The 27,361-nt window shown below is 38.7% G+C and overlaps 1 protein-coding gene across 2 annotated transcripts; it reads right to left on the reverse strand.

The window, feature by feature from the left end:
- Positions 1 to 2,863: 2,863 nt before the first annotated feature.
- LOC108675180 lies at positions 2,864 to 5,878 on the reverse strand. 2 transcript variants are annotated; one of them, XM_047879836.1, is made up of 5 exons: positions 5,288 to 5,878; positions 4,676 to 4,806; positions 4,223 to 4,370; positions 3,234 to 3,704; positions 2,864 to 3,161 (listed from the first exon to the last, which is right to left on the reverse strand). In XM_047879836.1, the coding sequence occupies exons 1-5, from the start codon at positions 5,842 to 5,844 to the stop codon at positions 3,095 to 3,097; spliced, it is 1,374 nt and encodes a 457-aa protein (XP_047735792.1). In that variant the 5' UTR covers positions 5,845 to 5,878; the 3' UTR covers positions 2,864 to 3,094. The 2 variants fall into 2 exon arrangements, with proteins under 2 accessions (XP_047735792.1, XP_047735793.1); XM_047879837.1 differs by lacking the exon at positions 2,864 to 3,161 and having other exon boundaries at positions 3,271 to 3,704; positions 4,219 to 4,370.
- Between the last annotated feature and the right edge of the window lie 21,483 nt (positions 5,879 to 27,361).

Consider the following 27,361-nt stretch of genomic DNA (forward strand, 5'->3'; position numbering starts at 1 on the left):
TTCTTGCATTATTGCCCTTACCGTCATGACCGTTCCTTGTGTTGGAACATGACTTCCTAGGCATCATTGCATCTTGTCACAGATGTTGTGAGCCAAATAATGCATCAGTATATTGCTTGAAGAAAAATGGAGAACAACAGTAATGATTTATTCATTAATGTTCTAACTGAAGAATATGCAATAAGGCATTTGCATGTAACACCAAGTTAGCACCAAGAGTAAGCGAGCCAAGTTATAACGAAGTAAGCTCGGCAGTTAGTCGAAATTTTGATATATAATAACGTGAATGAAATGCATGTTCAACTTGTGTTAAGATTTAAATCCACTGACCGAAAAGAACAAATTCAGTCCGAGTGAGTTTTGAATTGTGTGACCGAGGAAGTCGAGTGCTGAAACAAGGCTAGGCACAATTGAGCTCTTGAGCTGATGGCTGAAGCTGATGTAGGGCTGAAAGCTCGATCCTCGCTCACTGAAACTCGTAGCATTCCGTTCCAGTGATGCTTGAAACGGGAAGTGGAAAGTTTAGAATTTGAATCAATTTGAGTGGATTCCCTCATATTGAAATAACGAGGAGCCAATATGTAATTAAACACGTCAACGACCGCGCACAATGAGCTATAATGTCGTCATACTTCATGAAAATTTGCCATTGGCCAAGATTCAACCTTGATGATAACTGGAGATCAGAAAGACAAATTTGAAATATGAAAATAAGTAATTTGATCCACTGAATTATTGATGCCTCTAGGCATTCTAGTTACTATGAATGGTAACTCAAAATCTCCCAAAAAAGCATAGTACATTATAGCACAAGAGTCATTTTTTTTCGTGTTTCTACGTCCGCAACGAAAGATTAGAGCAAGCCCATCCCGATTCGCGAAGTGAAAAAGTATGTACGTGAGCAACAACAATATTTAATTTTGAAAAAGTTTCAACAAGTTTAAAGTTCAACTTTCTTCTTATGTAAAAATGTTCTTCAACCTTTTCATTTAAAGTTACCTCTACAGATCTGCTGCAAATGACGTGTAATTTCCTTCGTAAACGCACTGATAATAAGGTACTCAAATACTGTAGATATTGCCAGCATTCAATATGACTATAATTAATTGAGCAATAAAAAATTTCTGCTGAGATCCGATCAAATCGAACTACAAATTATGAGCATCTATAATCAAAATTATGAGTATCTATATAATTATATCTATATATATATATGGTTATGAGTGGTTGCAGTTCAGAGGATCAGGATTGGAGCAGAGAAGTGCGGGTTCGATCCTAGCGTAAACGCCAGTATCTTGTCAAAATCTGCGACGAAACCGGGCGGTTAAGCACAACAGAATTAGCGCACTGATTTGGGTTTTCGAGACTGTAACAAGCTGTGAATGTTCTGTGATGTTAAGAAACGGTAACAAACCAATGGCTTAATAAATGCTGAAACCGCTATACGTATATTGGTAATTTTTCCAAGAAACGCTGCCATCAGCCAAGTTCACATTTAGATTCTCTAGGTTATTCTCAAACAAAAAAACATGCAACAGCTTTACATTCTTATTCACTGGTTCACCTAGAATATCTCCATGCCCGATCACGTCCCCAGGCCCTACAATCGTCTCGTTTCTTTCGTTACACATTTTTACATTGATTAGTTCTCTCCACCTAATCAATTCATGTGGTTAGGATCCAGGGAGACGAAGTGATGGATAGGCAGCTAGCTACCCAAGCCTATCAAGAAGTAGCATGCACAAGACTAATGTAGCGGTAGCGCACGAATTAAATTTCGTATATATGTATGTATGCACTACTTTATGAAGCTGTAGTGCATAAATATAACTCTTTAATTAGTAGAAAAAGGTAGTCTCTGTCAAAAATCGTGGTCGGACTTGCCGAGATGAAAGCGCTCTGGCGGATGGTTGGCTACCTACTACCATCTTTCTTTCGTCTGACTGACTGGTTTGCTACCATTAAGGAAATTGGTGGCTGTGACTACCAGCTCAGAATCTTGCAAACTATTCCTTATTGTTTGCTTGCCTAGGGACTATAGATAGGATCATATCGGTGAAGGATTTAAGGGCTCTGAAGCAAGTGTTTTCAAGTATAAGAGCTGTGCCCTATAACGCGATTCGAGCATTTCGCGTACAGATCCCTCATTTCATTATGTATCAAGTAGCCCATCATCTTTATTATTATGGGCGCTCATATATAATTTACATAGAAATCACAGAATGCTCCTGCTCTATGAAATTTACACCAGCATTCAACTACTGAACACATCACACCCTTAACAAATGACCGGGTTTTCACTTTCGGCATGACTTGTCACCTTACCGACGCACGACATGGGCGGACTCCTATATGTTTGTCATCACGCGTGCTGACTATAACTTCTGCCCGTCGGTATCATCGGCATTGCAACATCAGATCACCGGCATTTTCAGGGGATTTGTAGGGTATACAAAGTAGGGTATACAAAATAGGGTATATCATTACTACAAAACACTGAACCATACAGCCCAATTTACGACATGACGGTGCATAATGAGCAGACGTAATCACCAAGCAAACATTATATGCATGAGCTATATAAGATAGCGAGCTAAAAATGAGCATTTCAATCCCACAAGGGTTGCGCATTGAAGTAATAAACCCAAGAGAGGGACATCCACGTCACTAACATTCCCCTATAAAATTGCATTACAGTTTAGGCTAAAAGACAAGGATAAACGGACGTCTGGATGTTATCAGTTGAGTCGATAACACGTAAAGAAGGACCAACTTTGAGTAGCCAGTAATGAGCTACCAACGGAAGCTCTATAGATATTAGTGCTACAAAGATAGATATTAGTGCTTTAAAAAAATTTACGAGAAGGATCTAGAAATTTTATTTGAACAACAGTAATCAATACTGATAAGGCGAACAATGTATATAAAATACTAATAACTAAAGTATTCATCCGCGCATTGTTCATAACAAACGTCGTACCAGACAAGTACGTTACAAGGCAAGAATAAATGCTTACTAACTTAACTTCGAGTTCATGACAGCATTGATAACTGCAAGAAGCTCGTACCTCTGGCAGCCATAATGCCCGTACGTTTAGCAAAACGGAGGATGGCTTGCTGCAGCTCGCTGGCTTTCTGCAGCTCTCTGCCTTGCTCTCTGCCTTGCTGCAGCTCGCTGGCTTGCTGCAGTTCGCAGGCTTGCTGCAGCTCGCTGGCTTGCTGCAGCTCTCTGCCTTGCTGCAGCTCGCTGGCTTGCTGCAGTTCGCAGGCTTGCTGCAGCTCGCTGGCTTGCTGCAGCTCTCTGCCTCGCCGCAGAAGGAAGGCTCGCCGCAGAAGGCAGGCTCGCCGCAGAAGGCAGGCTCGCCGCAGAAGGCAGGCTCGCCGCAGAAGGCAGGCTCGCCGTAGAAGGCAGGCTCGCCGCAGAAGGCATGCTCGCCGCAGAAGGCAGACCTGCCGCATGAAGACGGCTTGTTGCATGATTCAAGTGAGGTGAACGATTAGAATGCACATATTCATTATCTGAAGAACAAGGCTCCTCGATGATCAGTTCTCTATTCTTCGTGAACGCCAAAGTCACGAGTTCCGCCACGACATCACGCTCAAGGTCGCGGGACTCCATATATATGTTCTGGATGTCACTTCGCAGCAGCTTCTTCACGCCAGCCCTCGTGAGGTGACACGAACGCAGCCTCGCGTACTTCGTCCTGGGCAAGGAAGAGAGTAATGTACGAGCTGTGTGTAATAATAATAATAGCAGTTTCAGCGTTTATTATGCCGTAGACCTGTCGTCGATTCTTGACATCGCAGAACAATCACAGCTTGTTGCGGTCTCGAACTCGCAACTCACTGCTACAATTCAGCTGTGCATAACCGCCCGGCCTCCTCGCCGATTCTGACCAGAAACTGTCGCAGGTAGCTGGGATCGAACCCGCGCCTCCCTGCGCCAATCTTGGTACTCTGAACTGTAACCATTGGGCCACCCTGCCCCGTATGTATGAGCTGTGTGTAATGTATGAGCTGTAGGTAATGTATGAGCTGTAGGTAATGTATGAGCTGTGTATCCTGACGGTACAGTGAGCGGTGCGTCATGTGGACAGTTCTCAACACCTGTTGTATTACAGGGAGAAGAGTCGAGTGTGTCCTATAGAGTTAGTAATTTTCCAAGTAGTATTGAGTCAATTGATTCAAAAGATATCAAAACTCTGGAATAACTCATACCAACCCATTACGGTCTGGAACAAGCAGCTTCTTCGCCACTGCGACCAGCCACGGCACCTCGCTGTCCTGCAGCTCCACGCACTGAATGGCTGAACACGCCCGCGGTCGATGCTTGATGTCCTCGGGCTTGAGGTTCCTGTTCACGGCGGCTTCTGTAGAACAAAATGATACAAGTCATACAGGCCTATGCAGGCCTATTCTTCAACGCCGAAGATACTAAACTTTTCTATACCACAGTTTACCGGAACTCAAGTAAATGACATTGCTTTGGTGCCTACTACTACCTTTCACTGCCAGTACCATTCATAAATACAATACTGGTCCTTCCAATACACCTCACCTACGTACTATCCATAAACTGTCAATCGTGTTCAAGACACCAACCACTACTATAAGTCATTACAACGCCATCCTCTTAACAAACCGCATCACTCCACCCCACAACACCGGCGCTCACCAGTAAACTTCGTCTCCAAGTAGAGAGCCTCGATGTCCGCCGCAGTCTCCAGCCGCAGGGAGAAGTAAGCTCTCGGCATCTTCTGCAGCGTGGCGGCCGAAGCGTGGCCCAGGAAGCCACTCACATGAAGCCTGGGGCGCGAGGGATCAGGATTACGGTAATACGAGCATGCAGAGTGATTAGTTGATCACGTAAATGCTATATCATAAAAAAACGGAGCATTTTTGGCCCTGAGGTATATGGATAACTGTAAAACGCTAACTCACATGAAACTGTTGTAATTAGAATTTCACAAGCAGTGCATATCATCAAAATCATTTAATAGTTCAAGCCATGGGAAAATTTTCTAGAATATAGGAGTAAATTTATACTATATAAATTTTCAAGCAAATTTCTATAAAGAAAGAAATTAGAAGAAGGAAAAAACATTCATAATACTTGGCCTTTATCTGACACAATTAAACATCAATTTAGATATAATATTAATATATTACATATGTTACACTTCTTCTTCCTTAATTGTATTGCCTTAACAAATATGCAACATTGTATAAGATGAGACATTGCAATAAATAGATGGAGAGCAAATCTACTTCCCCATTGCCAGCTCACCCATATCCTTTTTGTAGAAATGGTGCAAGGCGAGCACAGTCCAACTCGGGTAATTCTCGCGACAAGAATGAGTCATTGAGGTACAGACGAATGCGATATCCTGCCTCCGCTAACTTGATAAGCAGAAGAGATAGGCTGCGTATTGGGTTAGCTGCAGTAGAGACCACAAATGCTGGTCGCTCCTGAACGTCATAAGCAGAGAGAGCTCTCGCATTGAATCGATTGCTGGAGAAAAGCAGAAAATTTTTTCGAGATTGGTGGCTCTCGAGTTGTATCATTGCTTCTTGAGCTTGCTGTTCTCCTGTAATAAACCAAGCTTTCATTTCATCTTCACAACCCTGACAGAAAGGCTCCTGTTCGCCGTCAATCAGCATGTAAATGACGCGTAGCTCGGAAACATCTTCTGTCCAGGGCCTCCTGCACTGTGGACAGCGGCGGTTGTGCAGTTCAGCGAGGCTATAGAGGCATGAGCGGCAAAAAACGTGTCCGCATCGGAGTGATAGAGGTTTCTTGTCAGTACCATTATATTTTTCTAGACAAACTGTGCATGCATCCATTTTGCTTATGATTATAAAATTGCACAAAAGATTCTGAAAATAAATAGGATAAATTTAGCAAAGACAAAGCAGCACTGTGATTATCAATAAAGGTGACCAAATTATATCATTCAGAAATACTTTAATTTAGTAGTTAATTAAATTGCATTTAGTAATTGCTAGTTGTGCTTTGCTTGGTCTAGTAAGCTTTCCACGAGAGCACTGAGCAAGTCCTTCGAAACATGTGATGGGATTAGGAGTATTATAATTGTTCAAGATTACCAAATGAATTAATAGAGAAATTCTCATGAACAAAACATCTGAAGCATTTCATTGAACCATTATTAACACAGCTAGTATTGTTTTAATCCATTGTCATTTAAAGAGCACACTACCTATATAAGATTCAAAACAATGAAACTTAATTTTGAAAAGATGAAATGCTTTTTTTACCTTAAACTTAACTAATTAAAGCAAAAGCTTGCATAGTTGACTTTCAAAGTATTTTTATAGGGTAGCCATTTGAAAAAAAATTGTCAGTTATTTCTCATGATTTTTTAAGAAAGAATGTATAACTTTGAAATTTAAACCTAATCTCATCTTTTACAATTGTAAATATCAAACAGATTTTTTGTCACTCATGTATATACCTATATAGAAGAAAAAACAACAAGAAAATCAATAATAGAAAGTATTTTCTGGTCTTCAATCAAGCCTGCATATATATATATTGCTAGTAGTTCACAACTAAGATACAAAATCACGCAAAATTTTGAAAAATTTCAAAAATATCTCATTGCATTACCAAAATACCCCATTTTACTAATATCCTCTCAAATGAAACAATTTGGGAGATAAACTGAAAAACAAAAACAGGTAAAGCAATGCACACTAACCTAATTACCTATCATCATGGCACACTTATTTAATTTCCAATTTCAATTACTCAATTATAATCAATATCATTTTACAAGGCATCATAATATCTGAAATCAACTCATTATTTTGAATATCATCAGGTTTAGAGACACTTCAACATTAAATTCAGCAACTGTTTACATAAGCAAGATATCCTGCAGAAATACTTAATCTTAAGTACCAACATACAACTTTTTAGTCTATCAAAATGCACTGCTTAATGTCTTTGGTCAATAACAATTTTTCGAGGCTTAACATTCAACAATTTGTTGACATCCACAAATTTATCTTCAAGGATATAGTTTTTCAGGCCTCCAACAAAGTCTGTTAAAATCATCATTTCCAGCTGACGCTTCAGAAAGATCCCCAGCAATGGCATCAGATTACTTGTTACTGACACCAGATTACTTGTTACTGACACCAGATTACAGTACTTGTTATTGTAAGAACTCCTGCGGGAACTATGATACAAAGGACCATATCAAGAGGACCTGGAACATTTCTGCACAACTGTCTCATGTTTACAAAAAACTGTATGCCATCTGATTGCTTCATTTTACCTTTGATATAATTCAGAAGTTCCTGAATATGGGAATGTTTTGAGCGGTCCTCTTAAAAAATACATCATAAAAATTTAAACTTGGATAACAAATTTACCCATTGTGTGATGTTATTATTACGAGTAGGTATTCAAACTTGTTGTTCAATTTCTAAATGCACATAAAGATAATAAATCAGAAAGTAACCACCAGAAGTGGTTGGTTAAAATAAATTAATGAATACTTGAGTGGATACCTGTTAAATAAAAAATAAATAAATAAATCTCTTTCGTACCAAAGTCAATTTTGTGATTTTTATAAGTTCATCTAAATTTTTTGGAGAATAATTGGTAATTTTTGACATATACCTAGACAGATGATATATACTCTAGTAGGTAATGGTGTCAAGTAATTATTTTATTTCAGCCCTAAATAAAACCTTACATTCAACATCATTTCTAACTGCAGTGCATACAACGGGACATATTATAGTTCCTTGAAGTAAAATAAAAAAACATACAATGTTTCAAATAAAAATTATTTTTTATATTGACAACTTTTTTAGTGACAATTTTTACTTTAATAACTTGATTCATGATGTTAATTTCTATGTAAACCAACTCATATGTCCATAAATTTGTCGTAAAAACACATGCCTACAAATCAAATAGGTATAATCCATATGGTGAACCTTTCATTATTACACAATAATTTTTTGACACAATGTATAATTGAGGAACAATGGGTTGTTCAACAAATACAAAAAAATATCAAATAACATTAAAAAAATATTCTTATTCTCACAAAATAATTTCAACAGAAAGCTACTATCTAGTTATTTCAAAGAGAAAATCAACAGACAGAATAGTAGCAGAAAATTTATTATATTGGCTACCAAATCATTAGCAATTGAGTGGCTGAAATAACAGATAAAGTATCATGACTAGAAGGTAAGCCTATTATTTTTATTCTTCTTATATACAAGTTATTTCTATCACTCTTTGTGCAATAGTCCAACATTTATATCCAGAAATTATCTTTTGCCATGAAATTGGAGGTTTATAATTTCAAATCAACTCATCCATTTTAGTAGTTTATTTATTTTTTTTTTGTAGGAATATCTTCACGTCTGTTCTATCTACTGACCTTTTAACTTACCTATACAATACATTTTTTCATATAGCTGTGTAAAATGTATTTTCTCAAATAAAACTTGATAATAAAATCATAATTGCTTTTCATTTGTATTAGAGAAGTGATATACCTTATCTGAAGAATGCAACATAATGGCATGACAACTATGATTCATGCACACTTTTGAGAAAGTATTTTGCTTGAATATGCAGAGAATATACATGCAATGAACTCAAGAACCCTGACTACAATGCAATTATTTCAAAGTCAAAATAATAAGCTCAAAGCGCAATACAGAAACTGACTAAAAAATGCTTGGCGAGTTGTATGGAAGGGAATGATTAGTCAGTTAGCAATAAGAAAGAATCTTGCACAATTTCAATGACCTCCAGAAATGTTTCACCAAGCTGGATTTATTGCACAAGTACATAGTATTCAATATAAGAATATTAATAGTCATGCTTACCTACATAATATTACAATGGGCAAATCAAAACATCAACGACAGTTATTCTCAATATAATTACAGACAACAGTTATTATCAACAGCAGTTGTTATAGACAACAGTTATTATAAACAACAGTTATTACAGACAACAGCATTTATACTGTCTTACTTAAATAAAATTCCATTGTATTAGTTTATAAATATTCATTTTTTAGACTAACTGCATCTGGAGTCAGGGTTTGAATGCAATCACACCAATGTCAAAACTTTTTAGCAACAGTTTTCTGTACAAAAACTTTTGGAAATAATTGTATTGAGTGAGAAAACCCTTCTGTTTATGCAGTCTGAAATGCAGCAGCAGAAGTAATGCCCCATTGACTTTCTGTGGATACAAGGTTCACCTTCTAGTTTATTCCAGTAGAGGGGCAGATGACCAAATGAGCACACTACCAGGAACTTGGTTTGTTTTGAACAGGAAAGGGTGGAAGACAACCTAAGTTACAAGGAGTGGTTTGATCATTATGCTGAAAAAAAACAAGCCAAATAGTCCAATTCTGTTGTAGCTTGATTGTCAAATTGTGCATCTAAGCACAGAAAAAAGGACATAAGCTGAGCAAGATGAGGTTAGTATAAGATCGGCATCTGTAGCACATTCTACACTGGCTTCCATGTTGAATATATTATTGCTGATAAATACAGGAACTTAGTATATTATATAAGTATTATACAAGTATAATATGAGTATTATAAGTATTACGTATATCCAAGAATTAGGATCATTAGTCAGCATAAATTGCATATTCCATAAGAATTTAGAAGCAAAGAAATCCCAAGTTAATTCACCAGATTGTTAGGGGCCACATATAGCCAGATTTTATAGACTTTCAGTGGCTGCGTGAAAAAAAAACTGCAGCTGGCAAGAAAGAGATCAACATGGAGCCAGCAGTTGTAACAAAATAAAAATAGAATATACTGGAGAAAAAACTTTATTCTTTATCAAACAATGAAACTATTAGCATTAACAACAAATTAACATATTTCATAAACTTCAATACTCAGCACCATTCAAATTTCCATACTCTGAACCCTATAATCACCCATATATATTCATTCTGATTGGAATGAAAATTTTTGAAATAAAGCAGTGGTTGGCAGATATCAATAAATAGTTGAATATGGTAGCCAGGAAAAGGTTGATGGCAAAAAACACTTTGCTGTGCATTTCTATGAACCCAAAAAGTTTCATGTTGGTCATCAAGATCCTGTATTTGAATGGGAGGAAAATGAAACAGTTAATTCAGTGCAATTTATGATCTTAGACTTTCAAGGGGTAGGCAAAGTGATGTTTAAAAAAGCGGTACAAACATTGAGTTGCACCCTCACTCATTTCCTGTGACAGAACCTGCCTCAGTATCATCACTCATGACAGATAGGTATCTATGATTCAGTATCATCACTTGCCCCTGGACAGATATTTACGATTGATCCACAGGAAATGGTATACATCCAGCACAACTAGAGAGCAAGCTTTTAGTAATTTATTTGCTTAAACTGAACAATTGCTTAATAATACATTGGACATCAAAGTGTCTGCAGAACTGTTCATATATTACCTACTGAGATACATCAAAATCACACCATACATTGTAATGTTTTGTATTTGAATAGTGAGATTAAACCAGGTAGGCATAGTAATCTAACATTTATTATGAAGTTTGGACAATATTCATGGAGTGAGTTATTTTTGTAACACAATTTGCAGTGTTCACAAAAATGAGGTTTTAAAGAATTGCACAGTTTTGCTTCTCACTTAAAAATAAGTCAATACAAGCCTGCAAATTATTGAGCAACAGTGAAAGGCTCATATTTTGGTGACAATCTCAAAGTGCTATAGCTCCTTCTTCAAAAGTTTCAGAAAAAAAGTGAAAAAATGTTTTTTTTTATACAGGAGATATTTATTTTTCTGACAATAAATGCCAAAAAATAATGCAACAAGTTGAGGTACAGGTGAAATTAATATCAAGGCCACTTTCCCCCACAGGCCCCACTCCTCAATCAAGATTGGAAATTTATCACTCAAAACAGAAGCTCCAAAGTGACAAAATTTATATTAACTTTGGACTCTCACAGTTCAAGCATGCAGTTTATATAGGCAATAATTCATCCAGCATGAATCTCCGTCTCCAAAAACGGCAGTAGAGCTCCAGTCAGAAAAGATAAAGACCATCCTGGGTGGCCCAGTGTTTAAACTTTAAAGTTCAGAGGACCAGGATTGGCGTAGAAAGGTGCGGGTTTGATCCCAGCTCTGGTTACCAGTTTCTGGTCAGAACCGGCAAGGAGGCCGGGCAGTTAAGCACAGCAGAATTGGAGCAATGAATTGTGTGTTTGAGACCGCAACAAGCTATGAATAGTCTGCGATATCAAGAATCAGCTACAGGCCTACAGCCTAATAAGCGCTGAATTCTGAAACCGCTATCATTATTATCCTGTCCCCGTAGAAGAATATTATAGGTGCAGCTCAAGATTGGTCTTTCAGATACAGAATATTTCCAGTAATAATAGTGACAAACCAGAAATTCCTAAGAATAAGTTAATTCTCAATTTCCTTATCTACTCAATACTTCAATCAATTTATGATTCATGATAATACTGGTGTTCAAGATACTTACTGATCTACTTAGACTCAGAAATGAACTCAAGGAAGGGCAACAAAAAACATTCTCCTCTGCCAACAGGATGGAATTATAGGATAATGTGTAAATTTACTCTCATTTTGGCCCGGATTCATGTCCCTTTCAACTGGGATTGGTTGAGATGTCATCCTCTCCAGACTGTGATTGGTTATGTGATGGCTTCCGAATATGCTATGTGTTTGAGTTATTCAAAACCCACCTAGGTACAATTCCACACTCTCTGCCTCTATGCCAGTAATCATCCTCTAAACTACTTCAGCCCCCGTGATCAGACAGGTAGAATATTTTTCAATTCCTATTCTATATTCAAAGACCAAAGCATCATTAAATTAAAACCTTCTGGAGGCTTAACAAGGAATGCTGGTGTTGCTTTAACTAATTTTCTAATTGGGAAAATTAATCTAAGGTGGATTGCATTCTCCAATGCCTTTTTTTGCTTGAATAGAAATTTAATTGCTACATCGAACTCCTTACTAAAGTGCCTACTTCTTCAACTAATTCTCTCATAATTTTCTTTAAAATTATAACAGGAACCTTGAGAAAGATAAAATTGGACCAAATTTACATTTCAGTTGGGCTAATTTTTTCAATATATTAATAGTGTGATTATCTGCGAACATAAAATATGTCATTGAGGGACTGATATAGTAGTATATGACATCTATTCCTTTATATCTATTCCTTTATTCCGTTTATACAGTAGTGGCTCAAATGATCTGGTTTGAGATAGGAGGCACATATTTTAAGTAAGTTTACAAGAGTTCTCAAAATTGGAGGTAAAAATTTACTCTTCTTTATGATATTCAAATTAAAAATTAGGCAGGAGCCATATAATTAAATGAAATTTTAAAAAATTCACTGTATATAAGCAGTTTTAACTCATCAAGCAAAGATTTAATTAATTTTCCTACTTACTACACAAATCTTGCAGCTTCAAGTAATATTGCCAATAAATTTGTACTCATGGCCCAATTGTAAACTTTAGCAATAAGTTGAATTATATAAGAATTAATTTATCAAGCAGCGCAGCAGTAATCTGATGGCTGCAATAATGGCAGGAAGGCTCAAACTGCGGCTCAGAAGGATGATATATTACACGCCTGAATTAAATCCAGGCTGCAGCTCAGCTTTTGCCACATTTTTCAGTCCCTCTTTGGAAATTAACGTTTTTCCAGGTGAATATAATGTCAACTTCAGATTTTTCTTATTCAGATTAACATTAAGTTTGCTTGTATTTGGATAATGGAATTCATCTAATCATGATTGATTGGTTGCTGGCATTCTGCCAACATCATCATTTAGCGTAATTATAATAATTTAGATTCTCTTGTGAGTATGGTGGAAATTCTTCAAATGAGGGATTTTTTAGACACAGTTCACTTCAGATTGACTGACCCTGCTAAAATTTTGTTGATTACCCTATTGGAAAAATATGCATGCTCATGGGCATGCTGAGAGGCAGGGTGGAATTCTGGGAATATGGGTTTACATATTCAAGATTGAATGATTGATCCAGCCTAATAGCATGATCAGTTCCAAAATATTAGCTAAATATGATGTAAAATGTGATTAAACATTTTTAGATATGATATGATACAATAATACATTTACATGTAATTTTATTACCCCTTCCAAATTCCACCCTGCCCACCATTTTAATAATATGGAGCATTAATTCAAGCATTAACCCTTTAGCGGGCAAGCATTGAAATATCCAGAAACTAAAATTTCAGAAACCATTTCAAGAAAGTAAGAAGTATTATACAATATATTTATTTATATGAATTTTTGCAAAATTTTGCCTATTGAAGGTTTAAATCGCACTTGAAGAATTCAATAAATGCGATCAGTACACAAAATTTTTCTTTATAATTAAAATTCAGTTTATGCAAATGAAGAATTAGAAACATAAAAATTTAATTTAATTAAATTTAATCAAGTTGCCAAAATAAATAAATATATATATTGATACTTCCAAATTTTGAAGAAAATGCGGAAAGAGCCTCAATTCCATTGTCCGTGTCAAAACCTTCATTTAAATGCTCAGATTTCAATTTGTGGACTTTGCAGCTGGTGATGCTATAGATAGAACGATAGTCAGATATTAGTGATTGACTGAGGCATTATAAGGATGCCTCAAAAACAAACAGGAAGCCGTGGTGAGGCTTTTTGATCACTTGATGCCATGGTGATTTCAAGTGATCATATATGGTAACTTATCCGTAAAAGGGTTAATACCTACACCAGATGGTACATGCTGTAAAATTAAATTCTACTAAAAAAATGTTGAATTGCAAATTTTGATTAAAATTTTTAAATTAAAAATTAATTTCTCAAATTGAATTGAATTATTTAATACACCTCATGATACATGCTCAATGTTTTATATAGGTAATGCAATAGTTGCTCATTTTAAACATTTTCTAAAAGACACAAGAGGTTCAAAAACTAACGTTGGCAGACAAAATCATTCAGAATTTGAAGTGAAGTTGCTAAGACAAATTCAACATAATAGGGCTAAAACATGAAAAAAATTGTATCTAGGAGCATATCACTATGAGTTTAAATTTTGAAACAACTTTCCATCATATAAATCTCACTGGAATATGGATCAAATTTTTTTATTGTGAAATCAAACTTCACAAGACCAAAACAAGGTGTCTTACACGTTCTTATCAGATATTTACATGGCAAGACAATGTGCCCATAAGCCGTGAACATGTGCAGTTTACACCATCATTTCCTGTGGATTTGAGAACTTTGTTGGTATTGGTGAAATTGTGAGAATTTTATGCAAAAGTTAACATCTTTTTTTTTAGAACATATTCCTCGCAAAAGTTTGCTCAATACAGATAAATGACTAGTAGTGTATGTATTTGAGGAAGGAGTTGCCGACTCATTATCAGATTTCGAACCATGCGCACGCGAGATATAGTCAGATGGGGTAAGACAGGACCGAAATCACTAACAAGCCTGTAGCATCTATACCATGAATAACTAAAAAACCCTAAACCTATCACAAGGTGTATATATGCAATGGGCATATAAGCTACAACTCAGATCTTTTGCATCTAACACAGTTTTCTGTACAGATTAAAAAAAGTGAGCTGATCCCATCTTACCCCACTGGGGTAAGATGGGACCAGGCATGGGGTAAGAGGACCAACTGGCAATTCTTATGTTACAAAGTTTTTAATAAAAGTACAAATCTGATGTTCAATATTGTGCATCTAGAAACACATTATTTGATTAATCAACCACTTGTTACTGTTTTGTGTTGCGGGAAGACAACTCTTATATCAGTCACATTGAAGTTTTTGTCACGAGAAAACTTTGTTAAGCATAGTAATAGTGGGTTGGCTTTGGTTCATTGTAGAGCACTGCTCTAGGTATGCTTCATTTATATTCCATTAGTGTCATTGTCTGAAAAATTTATCAAATTGGTAATAAAACCAATGGATAATAACTTAAGTGTCAGACATCATATGTTTTCTTGCTAACTGCATTTGTGGTGCACTTCTTCAAACACAGCTCATGCCCTCTCACAGAGTTGTGATCATAATTATTTTTCATGTTTCACACAATGATTTTTCCCCCAGCCAATCTTGCACATACTCATTCTGCAGCTCACTAATGGGAAGAGACATCCCTATTTTCTATATCCGTTCGATGCAATTTGAAATAGTGCACTAAATTTCTCTAATTAAAAAAGCTAACAAGTTATAATGAAGTTTGAGCAAATGATAAAAATTTAGACCAAAATACTCCATGTACTACACAATAATATATTCATTTAAAAACTATTTTTGATAAACTGTAGGGTAATAGAGGACCATTTGTGGGGTAAGACAGGACCATTTGTGGGGTAAGATAGGACAACTTGTGTGGTAAAACAGGATCATTTAGTGGTCCTGTCTTACCCCATGTCCAGTCCTTTTTTACCCCATTTTAGAATACATGTCAAGCAGTGATGGTAGCAGGCAGTGTGGAATTTTAGAGGGGTATTAAATTAACCAGTACACATAGCATATTGGAAAGCAGGACCTGAAAGCATGGAAAGGCCAGGAACTTTACACTTTCAGTCAATAATGTACAATTTGTACATATCCTATCCCTTTCCAGAATTCCAGCTGTGATTGATTGATAAGATTGTGATTTTAGCCCCTTTCAGCTTTCCAGCTGTGATTGGTTAATGGAATTGTAAGGTTATTTTGCTTTCTAGCTGTGATTGGTTGATGGGGATGCTTTCAAGCTGTGATTGGTTGATGGGGATGCTTTCAAGCTGTGATTGGTTGAAAAATGATGCCATTTTTTTACTATACAAGTTAAACTTAGATTGAAACATGCAAAATACAGGTCTATTCTCTAGCTTTACTTACCATAAATTGCTGTCTCCTGCCTCTCATAGTTTTGATGTAATTTCAAAAAAAGTGATGGTCTTTGTTACCCCAGCTCTTGGGGTTTCTTTGACCAGGTGGTAAAATAAATATTATTTTTTGGTAAAATAACTCCAAATAACTCTAGGTTGTGGTGCATTGTAGACTTGTAGTAGAACTCTTCTAGTTACATATGCAAAAGACAAATTTTAGGAAAGTGTTATAGTTTGCAAATTAGGGGCACCGCCTCCCAATGGGCGAAATGTGACCACCCACCTAATGGCAGCTGTGACGGGGTAACATTGACTCGTTTGGAAATTAAATTAAAATTACCATATAGGCTACAAGACTCTGTAGAGTCTGAAACATGAAGAAAAAACATTAATAGATGTCTCAAACATAAAATATGTTATATAGGTACCTATGGTAATTTTAACTAGATTTCCAAGCCGGTCAATGTTACCCCGTCACAGCTGCCATTAGGTAGTTAAAGTTCCCCCATTGGGAGGCAGCGCCCCCCATTTGCAAACTATTACACTTTCCTAAAATTTGTCATTTGCATATGCAGCATATGTAACTAGAAGAGTTCTACTACAATGCATCAAAACCTGGAGTTATTTTGCCAAAAAATAAAAAAATTGGAGGGGGTACTCCGACAGGCTTTAAATAATAGCTCTTTTTCGTGGGTCACATTATTAATTTTTTAACCTATTAGATATGCAAATTTTTTTAATCTTTCTATTGTGTTACGTAGTTTCAGTATAGCAGTATTAGGCTTTTGATGGCCTTTGACAGAATTTTTCTATGTCAAATCGTTTTTGAGTTTTGGGGATTTTTGTTAAAAAAACGAAAAGTGGTCAAAGTTACCCCGCCGGTCAAAGTAACCCCATTTTACTAGTTGAAAGCAGAATTACAATAGCAGCCCGAGCCGACGCCTACTTACTCGGCGCGTCACCTAATTCAGCTTCTTGAATTTTAGACTCAAATCTCAATCATCCAAAAGGAACTGCTCGCATGACTCACGCAACAGTCTTGTTCTTCTTCTTCTTCTTTCTTCTAATAGGAACACTGGAAACTGGTCCATTTGATTTTGATCAATTGACAGTAAAGGGTTTGGTTGATGCCCTGGAATTGACGACCTGAAAGAAGTGAGAGAAAAAGTCAGAAAACAGTGAACAAAACGAGCATAAAAGATCATAGCACGTGTGAGGCGTCAACACATATTCAGTCACGAAAGGAATATATTATAGTTGAATAGTATCTTAGGCGTACTGGCGTAGATGAATAGGCCTTTTGCCTATTCTTGTACTTATCGTGACTTGTTCACAAATCTAAAAAACAGTTCTTTTGATCAAATATTTTCAACGGACGGTGGTTTTAAATTATTTCTAGACTTTGTTGTTCTGCAGGGTACTAAGCATCTCAAGACTAAACATATGCTCATGCGTAGCCCTGTCCAATCTGTTCTTGAACGCGTTCATACTTGGAGCGCTAACGATGTCATCGGTGAGGCTGTTCCAAATGTCGATGACTCGAGCGAGACAAAGTGTTGTCGCATGGAAGAGTTGCTCCGCAGTATTTTTAGATTATATCTGTGGCCCCTGATGTTGGTTCTTGTTTCAAATTTTAGTAACCCTTCTGGGATCTTGTATAACCAATGAGTCTACTTGTATACTTCAATGAGGTCACCATGCAGACGTCGATTACTGAGGCTTGGAAGCTTCATAATCTTTAATCTTTCTTCATAGGGCTTGCCCTTCATGCCTGGAATTATCGTTGTTGCACGTCCTTGAACACTCTCGACTAGATTTTTGTCATTTCCAAGTTTTGGTGACCACACAGTGTTTCCAAACTTTACGTTCGGGTGCACGACAGAGATAAACAACAGCTTCATGGCTTCTACATCCAGGTATTTGTAGGAGGGTCTGATCAGTCCAAGTTTATTGGATTTATAAACCTGCATTTCAATATGTCTAGAAAATGGGTGGAGAGCTAGAGGTCAGCATAGCCCGAGTCCATAGTACGATTCATATACCTTCCCCAGCGTAACGCAGCCGGGCATCTTCACGGCTTTCGATACATAGCGCCCACCACAACAACGCCGTTCAGTCACAGGCACTGGTTCACAGCGCCGGAGCACAACTGGTCGGAGCGCAGTAGGCCCTACCGCAACAGGCGACTCCTAACGTAACCTAACCTAACCTAGCTGCGCCTGTTGCGGTAGGGCCTGTAGCGCTCCGGCCAGTAGTGCTCCGGCGTTGTGAAGCAGTGACTGTGTTGTGCAAAGCGGATTTGCTGTTAGCCGGAGTTACCCACAGCTCATTGATCTGAGGCTATGTGTAGATATTGCATGCTGATGGTTGGCGTTGGGCCCAGGGCCTGTTTACGAGTAAATTTTGTTACCCACGGCTGCGCTCCCTAGGAAATTTTAACTCAAAATTTTAGAAATTTTTGTTGAAACAAACTCCCATTTCTTTTTCCACACAAGTTTTCTCAATCATAACCCGTTCGTTGCAACCATGCCTGAGTTAAAGTACTTAACACTTGTCTGCATTTAACGCAGCTGCCACGCGTCAGCCCAGTCAGCTTAACTATCAATATCATTTTGCAGATTCATTTTATTTGACGCATACGTTACTGTATTATAAACTTTCGTGTCGTCAGCATACACGGAGCTCACTCCTGACACTACTTCTGGCAGATCGTTTATAAAAGCAACGAACAAATCTAGCCCAGGAACGTTTCCTTGTGGCACGCCACTGCGCACTGTTGCCCAGTCTGATACGGTACCGTTAATACTGACATCCTGTATACGCAAACGCAGGACGCGTGGAGCCTGCGGTGGACGGGAGCGAGCCAGCTAGAATCCTGTATGCGCAGGACGCGTGGAGCCTGCGGGGGACGGGAGCAAGCCAGTATCCTGTATACGCAGGACGCGTGGAGCCTGCGGGGGACGGGAGCAAGCCAGTATCCTGTATACGCAGGGCGCGTGGAGCCTGCGGGGGACGGGAGCGAGCCAACTAGTATCCTGTATACGCAGGACGCGTGGAGCCTGCGGGGGACGGGAGCGAGCCAACTAGTATCCTGTATACGCAGGACGCGTGGAGCCTGCGGGGGACGGGAGCGAGCAAACTAGTATCCTGTATACGCAGGAACAGAGTTCCATCCTACTGAGCTGAGCAGTAGCGTAATAACTTCGTTTAGCGTCGCGTCGCTGGTAAGGCCGCCCTGCACTAATGATTAATACTATACAAATATCGATGCACTTTTCCCCTTATTTGGGTCATTCTGACTCAGTTTGGCCCAGAAAAAGGGCGTATCAGTGCTACGTCCGTTCTCTGCTCGTGCTGTGTGTAGAAAAGTGGGTCACAGTTTTAACAATATGACCCATTAACGTGGGTTAGTTTTAACAATGTGACCCATTAAAGTGGGTCACAGTTTCAACAATGTGACCCATTAAAGTGGGTCACAGTTTCAACAATATGACCCATTAAAGTGGGTCACACTTTCAACAATATGACCCATTAAAGTGGGTCACAGTTTCAACAATATGACCCACTCATTTGTGTGAGCGTGAGTTCGGTGATCGCGTCTCGTACGGCGGGCGCGGCCGCTCCTGAGCAGCGGGCGGCCGAGGCGCGCCAGTTCGCGGCGAACAAGAAATGGCGCCCAAAAACTGGACAAATTTAGACGAAGCTTTGCATACAAACTCCTGGATACCTGCTCGTGTAATTTGTTTTACGAGTTTATTAAGACTTCTTTCACATATAAGCTATAGGAGCTACTGAGTTAAAGAAGGTTTCATCCGAAAAAAGCAAGCCATTTACCTAGATTCTGGAACTAATCCAGATTTGTTCATAATACTCAAGTGTGAGCGTCACTAGAGACTATTAATATGAATCAATAAAGCATAAACCCGCACAGCCACATGAATGGAGTTAGAAATTACAGGACTATACGATTGCAGCAAGCCTGCAGTAGTTCGTCTGTAAAGTTCCATCAAAATATGTTCAGTTTTTAGGTACATTCTTGGTCCTGGACGAACTGCCGGGCTCGTCTCCAGAATAAAACTATCAGACTTATCGACATATAAAAGGAAAAATAACACACATGGCACACAATTATTGAACATTCATGCTTAAAATATTCCTGTATAACTCTTGAAATGAATTATTTGCATTGTAAGTTGTTACAATGCACAGGCTGCAAGTAAATTAGAGGATACACTTAAAAAATTTAATGTTGTCACATTTACGAGCGGTGGTGAGGTGATACGAGTGGTGGTGAGGTGATACGAGTGGTGAGGTGGTGAGGTGATACGAGCGGTGGTGAGGTGATACGAGCGGTGGTGAGGTTGTAGTTGTAGAATTAGTTTGCTTACATTGCAAGTTCGCCAGGAATTTAAGATTAAACATAACACCAAGCAATTTCACCTTACATTCGTTATTAACCGGAAACATTGACAATTATTTGAACTGACAATGGAACTGGTCTGCAAAACATTTTCGATGAATACTGCATAGGGTGAATTTACTTTGCGTTTTATTTGGTTTTCTCCAGCCAAGCCCGTCCGCGGCCGATGAGATTAGGAAGACTTGCCAGGATCAGGCGAGCAATGCTCGACTTTATTTAGTATACGCTGCAAATCCGGAGTGAATATTTTTTATGAAACTGCACAGAAAATATGAGGCAATTCTAGGGTAGACTCGCGTGTTCTAGATTGGATCTGCAGGAGAGTTAGGAAAGGACGGAAAACACGGCAATTGGAGGAAAGACTGCAGGGAAATCAAAGTAGTTAATGCATGGTAATTGAGGAATGCAATGAACAGTAATGAAAAATGGCTCCTCAAGTTAGGTAAATTAAGATGAGAACGGAGAACAGAAAATATTATTTATTTAATAATAGTAGCAGCGTGCGATTAGAGTAGACGGCTATTGCGACACCGGCGCACCGGTAACAATTGCAATATTTATTTGGGTTGAATTTACAAGAAGAACAAAATTGGGGCAAAGTTCAGTGGCGGCGAAGTAGGATTTAACCGCCGCGGTCAACAAGCGAAGCCGTCGAGCTGTGGGCATACAAACGAGCCTTGATTTAATGCAAAAAACTAACAAACTCTCGAATTGTGGAAAGAAAAACATAATGATATCTGCTTCATATAGAATATTAATGAATTTAATCGCTGCCTTTCTCATGAAGATAAATAGAATAAAATATAACCGGAATGTGCATTAGCAGCGCTATTATCTTCAAGGCCGCGATAAGCTGATAAGGCGCGCGTCTCTTCTCATCTTCTGCATTGATTTAATGCAAAAAAACTAACTCTACAATCTGGACACGGAAAGGAGATGAAGTCTGTCCTATATCGGAAATGAATGCATTTAATCGAAGCATTCACCTTTAGTTATATTGAACGCAATATGCCTTGAATTTACAACACCAGGGATCTGAACCGCAGCATGGTCCCCTGCACGCCGCGCTGTTATCTTCAAGGCCGCGATAAGCTGATAGAATGAGGGGCGCGTTGTTCTGGGACTTGCTGAGCCGATTTATTTTCTCTGGAATAATCTTGAACAAATTTATGAATTTCAACTTTGGGATGAGCGCTAAACAAATCAGCTGATGAGTTAACCCAATTTCTCTGGGAATCTTGCTAAAGTTCAAACGGTTGGAAGGAATGTTTTATCAAGCATTCAAAAGGTAAATCAGCTCGCTCCTCTCCATATCATTGATCGTGGAAAGAATTTGAAATTTGGAAACAAACACTTCATGAATAAACTATTCTGAATAGAGCAGCACATGATGAATAGGGCAACATGGGGCAGCGCACCCCCCCCTTTTTTCAAATTAAATTTTTGATGACGTTTTAATTGATACGAGGTGGTTTCTGTTTTGTTTAAAGTTACTACTCATGAGGAACGTATGATGTGAATTAGGCGCGTATAGATTAATTCAATTTATAATGAGAAGCTATTTTCTAAAAAGTGTCAAAATGGGCCCATTGCCCTACTTTTTTGCACATGGGGCAAGGCGCCCCAAGTGACAATCGAGTGGTGACAATCTCTCTAATGATTTCATCCGAAGTTGAGGGTCCCGCGTTGTCATGAAGCACTGGAGAAGTTGAGGGTACGGGTAATGAGAAGAAAGGGGTAATGAGCCCACCATGGGCGCTTTGCCCCGTGGACACTCTGGGCTCGTTGCCCCACTAGGTACCATTTCAAGTTGCCTCGTGCCAACATTTCATTTTAGAAGTTAATAGTCTAAACTAAAACTCAAAATTATCCTAATAAACAGTACTTTCAAAACATAATTTACAGTACTTTTAATAGCTTCAAATACAGAGCACAGAAAAAAAACTTTATTAGCAGTAAAAAAAATTTCGTTTGGGCTAAAATGGATATCCTCGTGTAACTTACCAGCACAACTTCACAGCACAACATAAATCCGTACACTTCATCCCGGTGAAACTGCCGACCGGCGGTAAAGAACACGGACCAATATCTGCCATACTTAGCGAGAAACCCGCTATGGGCCCATGACCCGCAGTGGGCTCGCTGCCCAATGTTACCCTACTAGGCTTTGTGCACTGCAAATAAAAATAAGATAAATGAATCTGAAATTAAAATAAAAATATAATACATATAATTATGGAAATCAAATATGGATAACGATTATTAATTCAGCTGTTTCCAAACCTTTCCTTTTTATCTCCATCCATTCCTTAGAATAGAATAGAAGTGTCGGCGTTGAAGACATAGGCCCATGGCCTGTTGCCGATTCTTGAACTTTTCGTGACTTGATTCACAAGGGATCCGGCCTTTGGAACCCGATCTTTCCATAACTGACGATTGATTGAGATAGCTGCTGGACTTATTGCCTGCTCCGTAATTTGTTAGGCATTTCAAGACTGAACATATGCTCCTGCATAGCTTCGTCTAGTCTGTTTTTGAAGATGTTCATACTCGGAGCTTCAACGATGCTATCAGGGAGGCTGTTCCACATGTCGGTGACTCGAAGCGAGAAGAAATGTTGTCGCATGGATGTGTTAATTTAATCGGCACATCGTTATCTATTGGATCGATTGGTATACGTCCAGAATGCCTGCCGTGCCGAGGCACTCCGAACCTGAACAGATATCCCTTATTGATATAAATTAATTGATTATTTTAATGGTATTGCGAATAAAAAATAAGCCAACAGGAGAAATTACAGGGCTATACAGGAGAAAATTTTCAATTTGAAATTAAATTAAATTCACCGTATCTCTTTCATTTATTTTCTAACAGATTTTAACAAATTATACTGTTCAATCCCATGATTTTATATCCCTTAACCAGAAGAATCCCCATTATAATCATGCATTTATGCTAAATGCAGAAAAATCGGTTAAACCGCAGTTTACATAAAACTCTCATTTGACTCTCGTTGTAAAATATGAACAAACTGTTTTGCGACGTTTCAACAATTTTTTATTTGCAAATTTTAAGATTAATTAAATTTTTTCATCCAATCCTCTCTTCCCGTTCCTCCGATTCTTTAATGCCTTTCCTCCAATCATTTTTCTTCTGCAGCTACTAATAAATTTTCAGGCGCAGGCAATATCCCGATACGATAAGTATCCTGGATACGCGCTCCAACAGCCCCTATACACAATATCCCGACACGATAAGTATCCTGGATACGCGCCCCAACAGCCCCTATATACAATATCCCGACACGATAAGTATCCTGGATACGCGCCCCAGCAGCCCATTGCGTTTCTTACAAAAAAAAAACAAATAAAAATAAGATAAAATACAGGGCTTCCCATTAATATATGACACTAAACACTTTCGGGTTGATATGGTGCCTTCACTGGCTGAATGTACATTGCCGGCCGATCTTTCTATTTAAGTTCAAATATTATTTATTTTAATGTGTCGTAATTATCATATTTAGGCACCGAGAGTGAAGGCACGGCAGCTCAGCAGGCAACAGCATTTGCTTTAAATTTTAAACACCCGCTTGGGATTCTCGTCGTTGCAGGAGTCAATTCGTATTTCTGCACTCATGTGATTAATAAAACTTTGACCTTAAGTTTTTAGCTGTGATAAAATACAGGCGTCACAGCGGATGAGGTCACCACTGCGGTGCGCGCGCTGCCTAACAAGCAGTGCGCTAGTGACCTGTTGCCGTCGCATCTACTTAGGGAGAATGTTGCCAGCCTAGCACCTTTTATGGTTGAACTGTTCAACCGCTCCCTCTCTGACGGCGTTGTCCCTGAGAACTTCAAATCCGCTTACATCACGCCGCTTCTCAAAAAGCCGGACCTCGACGCCTCAGACCCAAATTCGTANGTCGAAGGCTGACCTCGTCGTCCCGTCCTCACGTCTGTCCACCGTCGGCGACAGAGCGTTCCCGGTCGCTGCGGCCAGAACATGGAATGGTCTGCCAGCATCGGTGACATCTGCTTCTTCACTGACGTTGTTTCGTCGACGCCTAAAAACAGAACTTTTCCGTAGAGCCTTTGAATTTTAGGCCTAGCCGTTATCTAATTTATCATGGATATTACTGGTGTAGCATAGGTGTTATTTGTTCTAGTATAGACGTCATCAGTCTTGGCATATGTCTTCTGTTTTAGCATAGATGTCATCTGTTTTTATCATCTTGTTTTTTTAGCCGCTTGTAACGTGCCCTCGAAGTTCGATCTGAACGAGACGCCACGACAATCTCTTCGTGGAATAATAATAATAATAATAATAATAATAATAATAATAATAATAATAATAAATACTGATTGGTCGATTGCTGAGTTGACAATTGTTGAAGAGATTCGTGGGTCAGGATTGAAATTTACTAAATACTTATTGGAAATAAGTGACGCGAAGACATGTAACTCGGCAGTTCACTTGCCATCTCACCAGAGATACTCACCACCCGGCGGGGGGGGGGCGCTATCTGCCGCCTCTTATCTCTGTTATCAGCGCATCTTCTGACGCTCATCTAGCGCAGCAGCTTGATGGCGATGAGCAGTGCCGTGCTGTGCAATGTAGTGCCGTGCTGTGCAATGTAGTGTCGTGCTGTGCAATGTAGTGCCGTGAGCTGCGGTCGGTGCGGTGCAGTAGAGTGACATTAACTAAGGTACACTGCGGTAAAGTGTCATCACTGCGTACTTGGTGCAGTGTTTTGTAGCTTTTATAACATAAAGATCACTCATAAAACTAAACGTAATGCTGAGGAGCCGTTCTCTGGCGCACGACGGCACCCATGTTGTGGATATAAATATAACACACTGAATATTATTATAGTAACTAATATAATGATTCAGTTACTTGCCTTCAAACTTCTAATTTCTAAGGTATTTGACATTAAGCTTTGATATAATAATATCATGATGTAGCATTAGGTCATACAACAGAACATGCTGCTCTCTCTGGTGCAGTCACGGCACCAGAGTCGCTATCAGCCGCGGCTATCGGGACAACTCCAGATAACGCGGTGGCCTTGAGGGCTTCATGGCGTGTCTCGGCAGAAGAAACTGGCATTTGGCTTCGCTGCATTCATCATAAATGGCATACAAGAAGTATTGCAAATCTAATATGTATTCGTCGAAGTTTGTGTATATGAAGCCTGGCGCCATAAAATGCATTAATTGTCTCCCTGAAACGTAATCGAATTCATCAAGTTTGATTAAAAAGTGGTCCTAGATTTTAGTTGAATCACGACTATAGACCAATGAAGGAACTGCTGATGCTAGTCATCATTAAAATGAAACCAACATAATTCTGCTCGCAAAAGCGATCAAGTTATTTAAAACTGAGTATAAAGAATGAAAGTATGGATGCAATTTTGAATAAAGAAATTAAACTTTCCATTACAAAGACATGTCTCCGAATAAGACATTTTGAATCAAATTCCCCAAATCCCGAGATGATCAGCTTTGAAAAACATGAATTCACAACACAATCTAGCTGCTAGCATAACTTATCATGTAAGTACGGCGACGTTGATGGACTTGCTAGCCAACTGTCAGTGACCGTTGGTACAAATTTAAACTTTGAATGGCAGTTCGTGTGTCATGACAGACGCCGGTTTTCAAGATCAAATCTAAGAGATTATTTTGCTTCTTGATATCAATTAAAACTTGCAAGCAAATTTATAGAGGGTGATACAATTTTTTGTTCAAACTCAAGACAAGAGAAAATTTTGGTTTGTATTACATCGTTACATCAGAATTAAGTGAATTGACAACGGTGGTGCCTGACGATGGTAGAGTTTGGCGGCAGCGAGCCAGCAACAAGAGTCCGCGTAAGGAAACAACAATAAGACTTTTATTTGTCGCGTTTTATTTAAGACTGTTTCGCGTATTTGTAAACTTGAACGTTGAGACTGTGTCTTACCTTAGATGATAACCCGAATTTAACTGAATGTAAGTCAATTGAAGCGTTCCACCGCATTCTCAACATTAGCTGCCGACCGATTGACGAGTGAACTGACGACTGCAGGGTATAAGTATACGGAAGCTCTGGAATACCAATTTTGGACGATCCCGTTCGGTGTTCATTTGGTAGTAGTTTTACCACGCAGTTGCAATTTTTACCCTGTTTTTTACACCTACAGTAGCATTTATCGACAAATTTTCCATTCCTTTTGAGGTTTTTCACGATATTGTGCAACAATAAACTAAATCTACATGAAATTGGGTTCAACTTGTTTCTCAGAGGCTGCATGGCGTCGTGTGTTCGCAGTTATTCATTACGCAAACTCATGATTATAAAATATTTAATCGTTAAAATAATTTGGATAAAAATTTTACGATATCAGCTAATTCCACCGCTGAAAATTCATAATGCCAAAATAAGCTTATGAAATCAATCCTCCTTACCCTCCCTCAACCATTCTCCTATCACTGCCTCCAAATCTCTAGACTCGTTACTGCCGTCTTGAATAAACTCGGCCGTCGCCACTACGCAGCCGTGGAACTGCCGGTTGCCTGGGGGCAGTTCATGCACTGACATTGGCCGCTGGTCTCCCTGGGAAGAGGAGCCCACATCGTCCGTACGCTGCTTGGACGCACGAATAAGTCAAAAAAGTTAAGATCGTCGCGTTTGCGAAAGTGCCTGTGGTGAACGGCCGTAATCACGCCGAGAATTTAGAAGTGGGTTGACTTCTGCCTAAAATTAGTATAAAAACTGAGTGAAGCATCTAGTCCGCATGAATTCGAACGAACGAAGGTTAAGGACTTACAGTAAAGCAGAAGGTCTGCATCGCAGAAAGTTAAGAGCATTTCACTGTTCCATGAATTGGAGGAAAAAAGTTTTATAATTGTTGCGCTATAATTATGCTCCCAATTTTATATAATAACGTATGATAAGGACCGAGCCCGTTTTGTGGAGCTTGTCCCATTGAATCAGAATTGCATGAGGCGATTTTTTCTTGATCCGCATCAT

The sequence above is a fragment of the Hyalella azteca genome, unplaced genomic scaffold (assembly GCF_000764305.2).
Source record: "Hyalella azteca isolate HAZT.00-mixed unplaced genomic scaffold, Hazt_2.0.2 contig3942, whole genome shotgun sequence".
NCBI classification, from domain to species: domain Eukaryota; kingdom Metazoa; phylum Arthropoda; class Malacostraca; order Amphipoda; family Hyalellidae; genus Hyalella; species Hyalella azteca.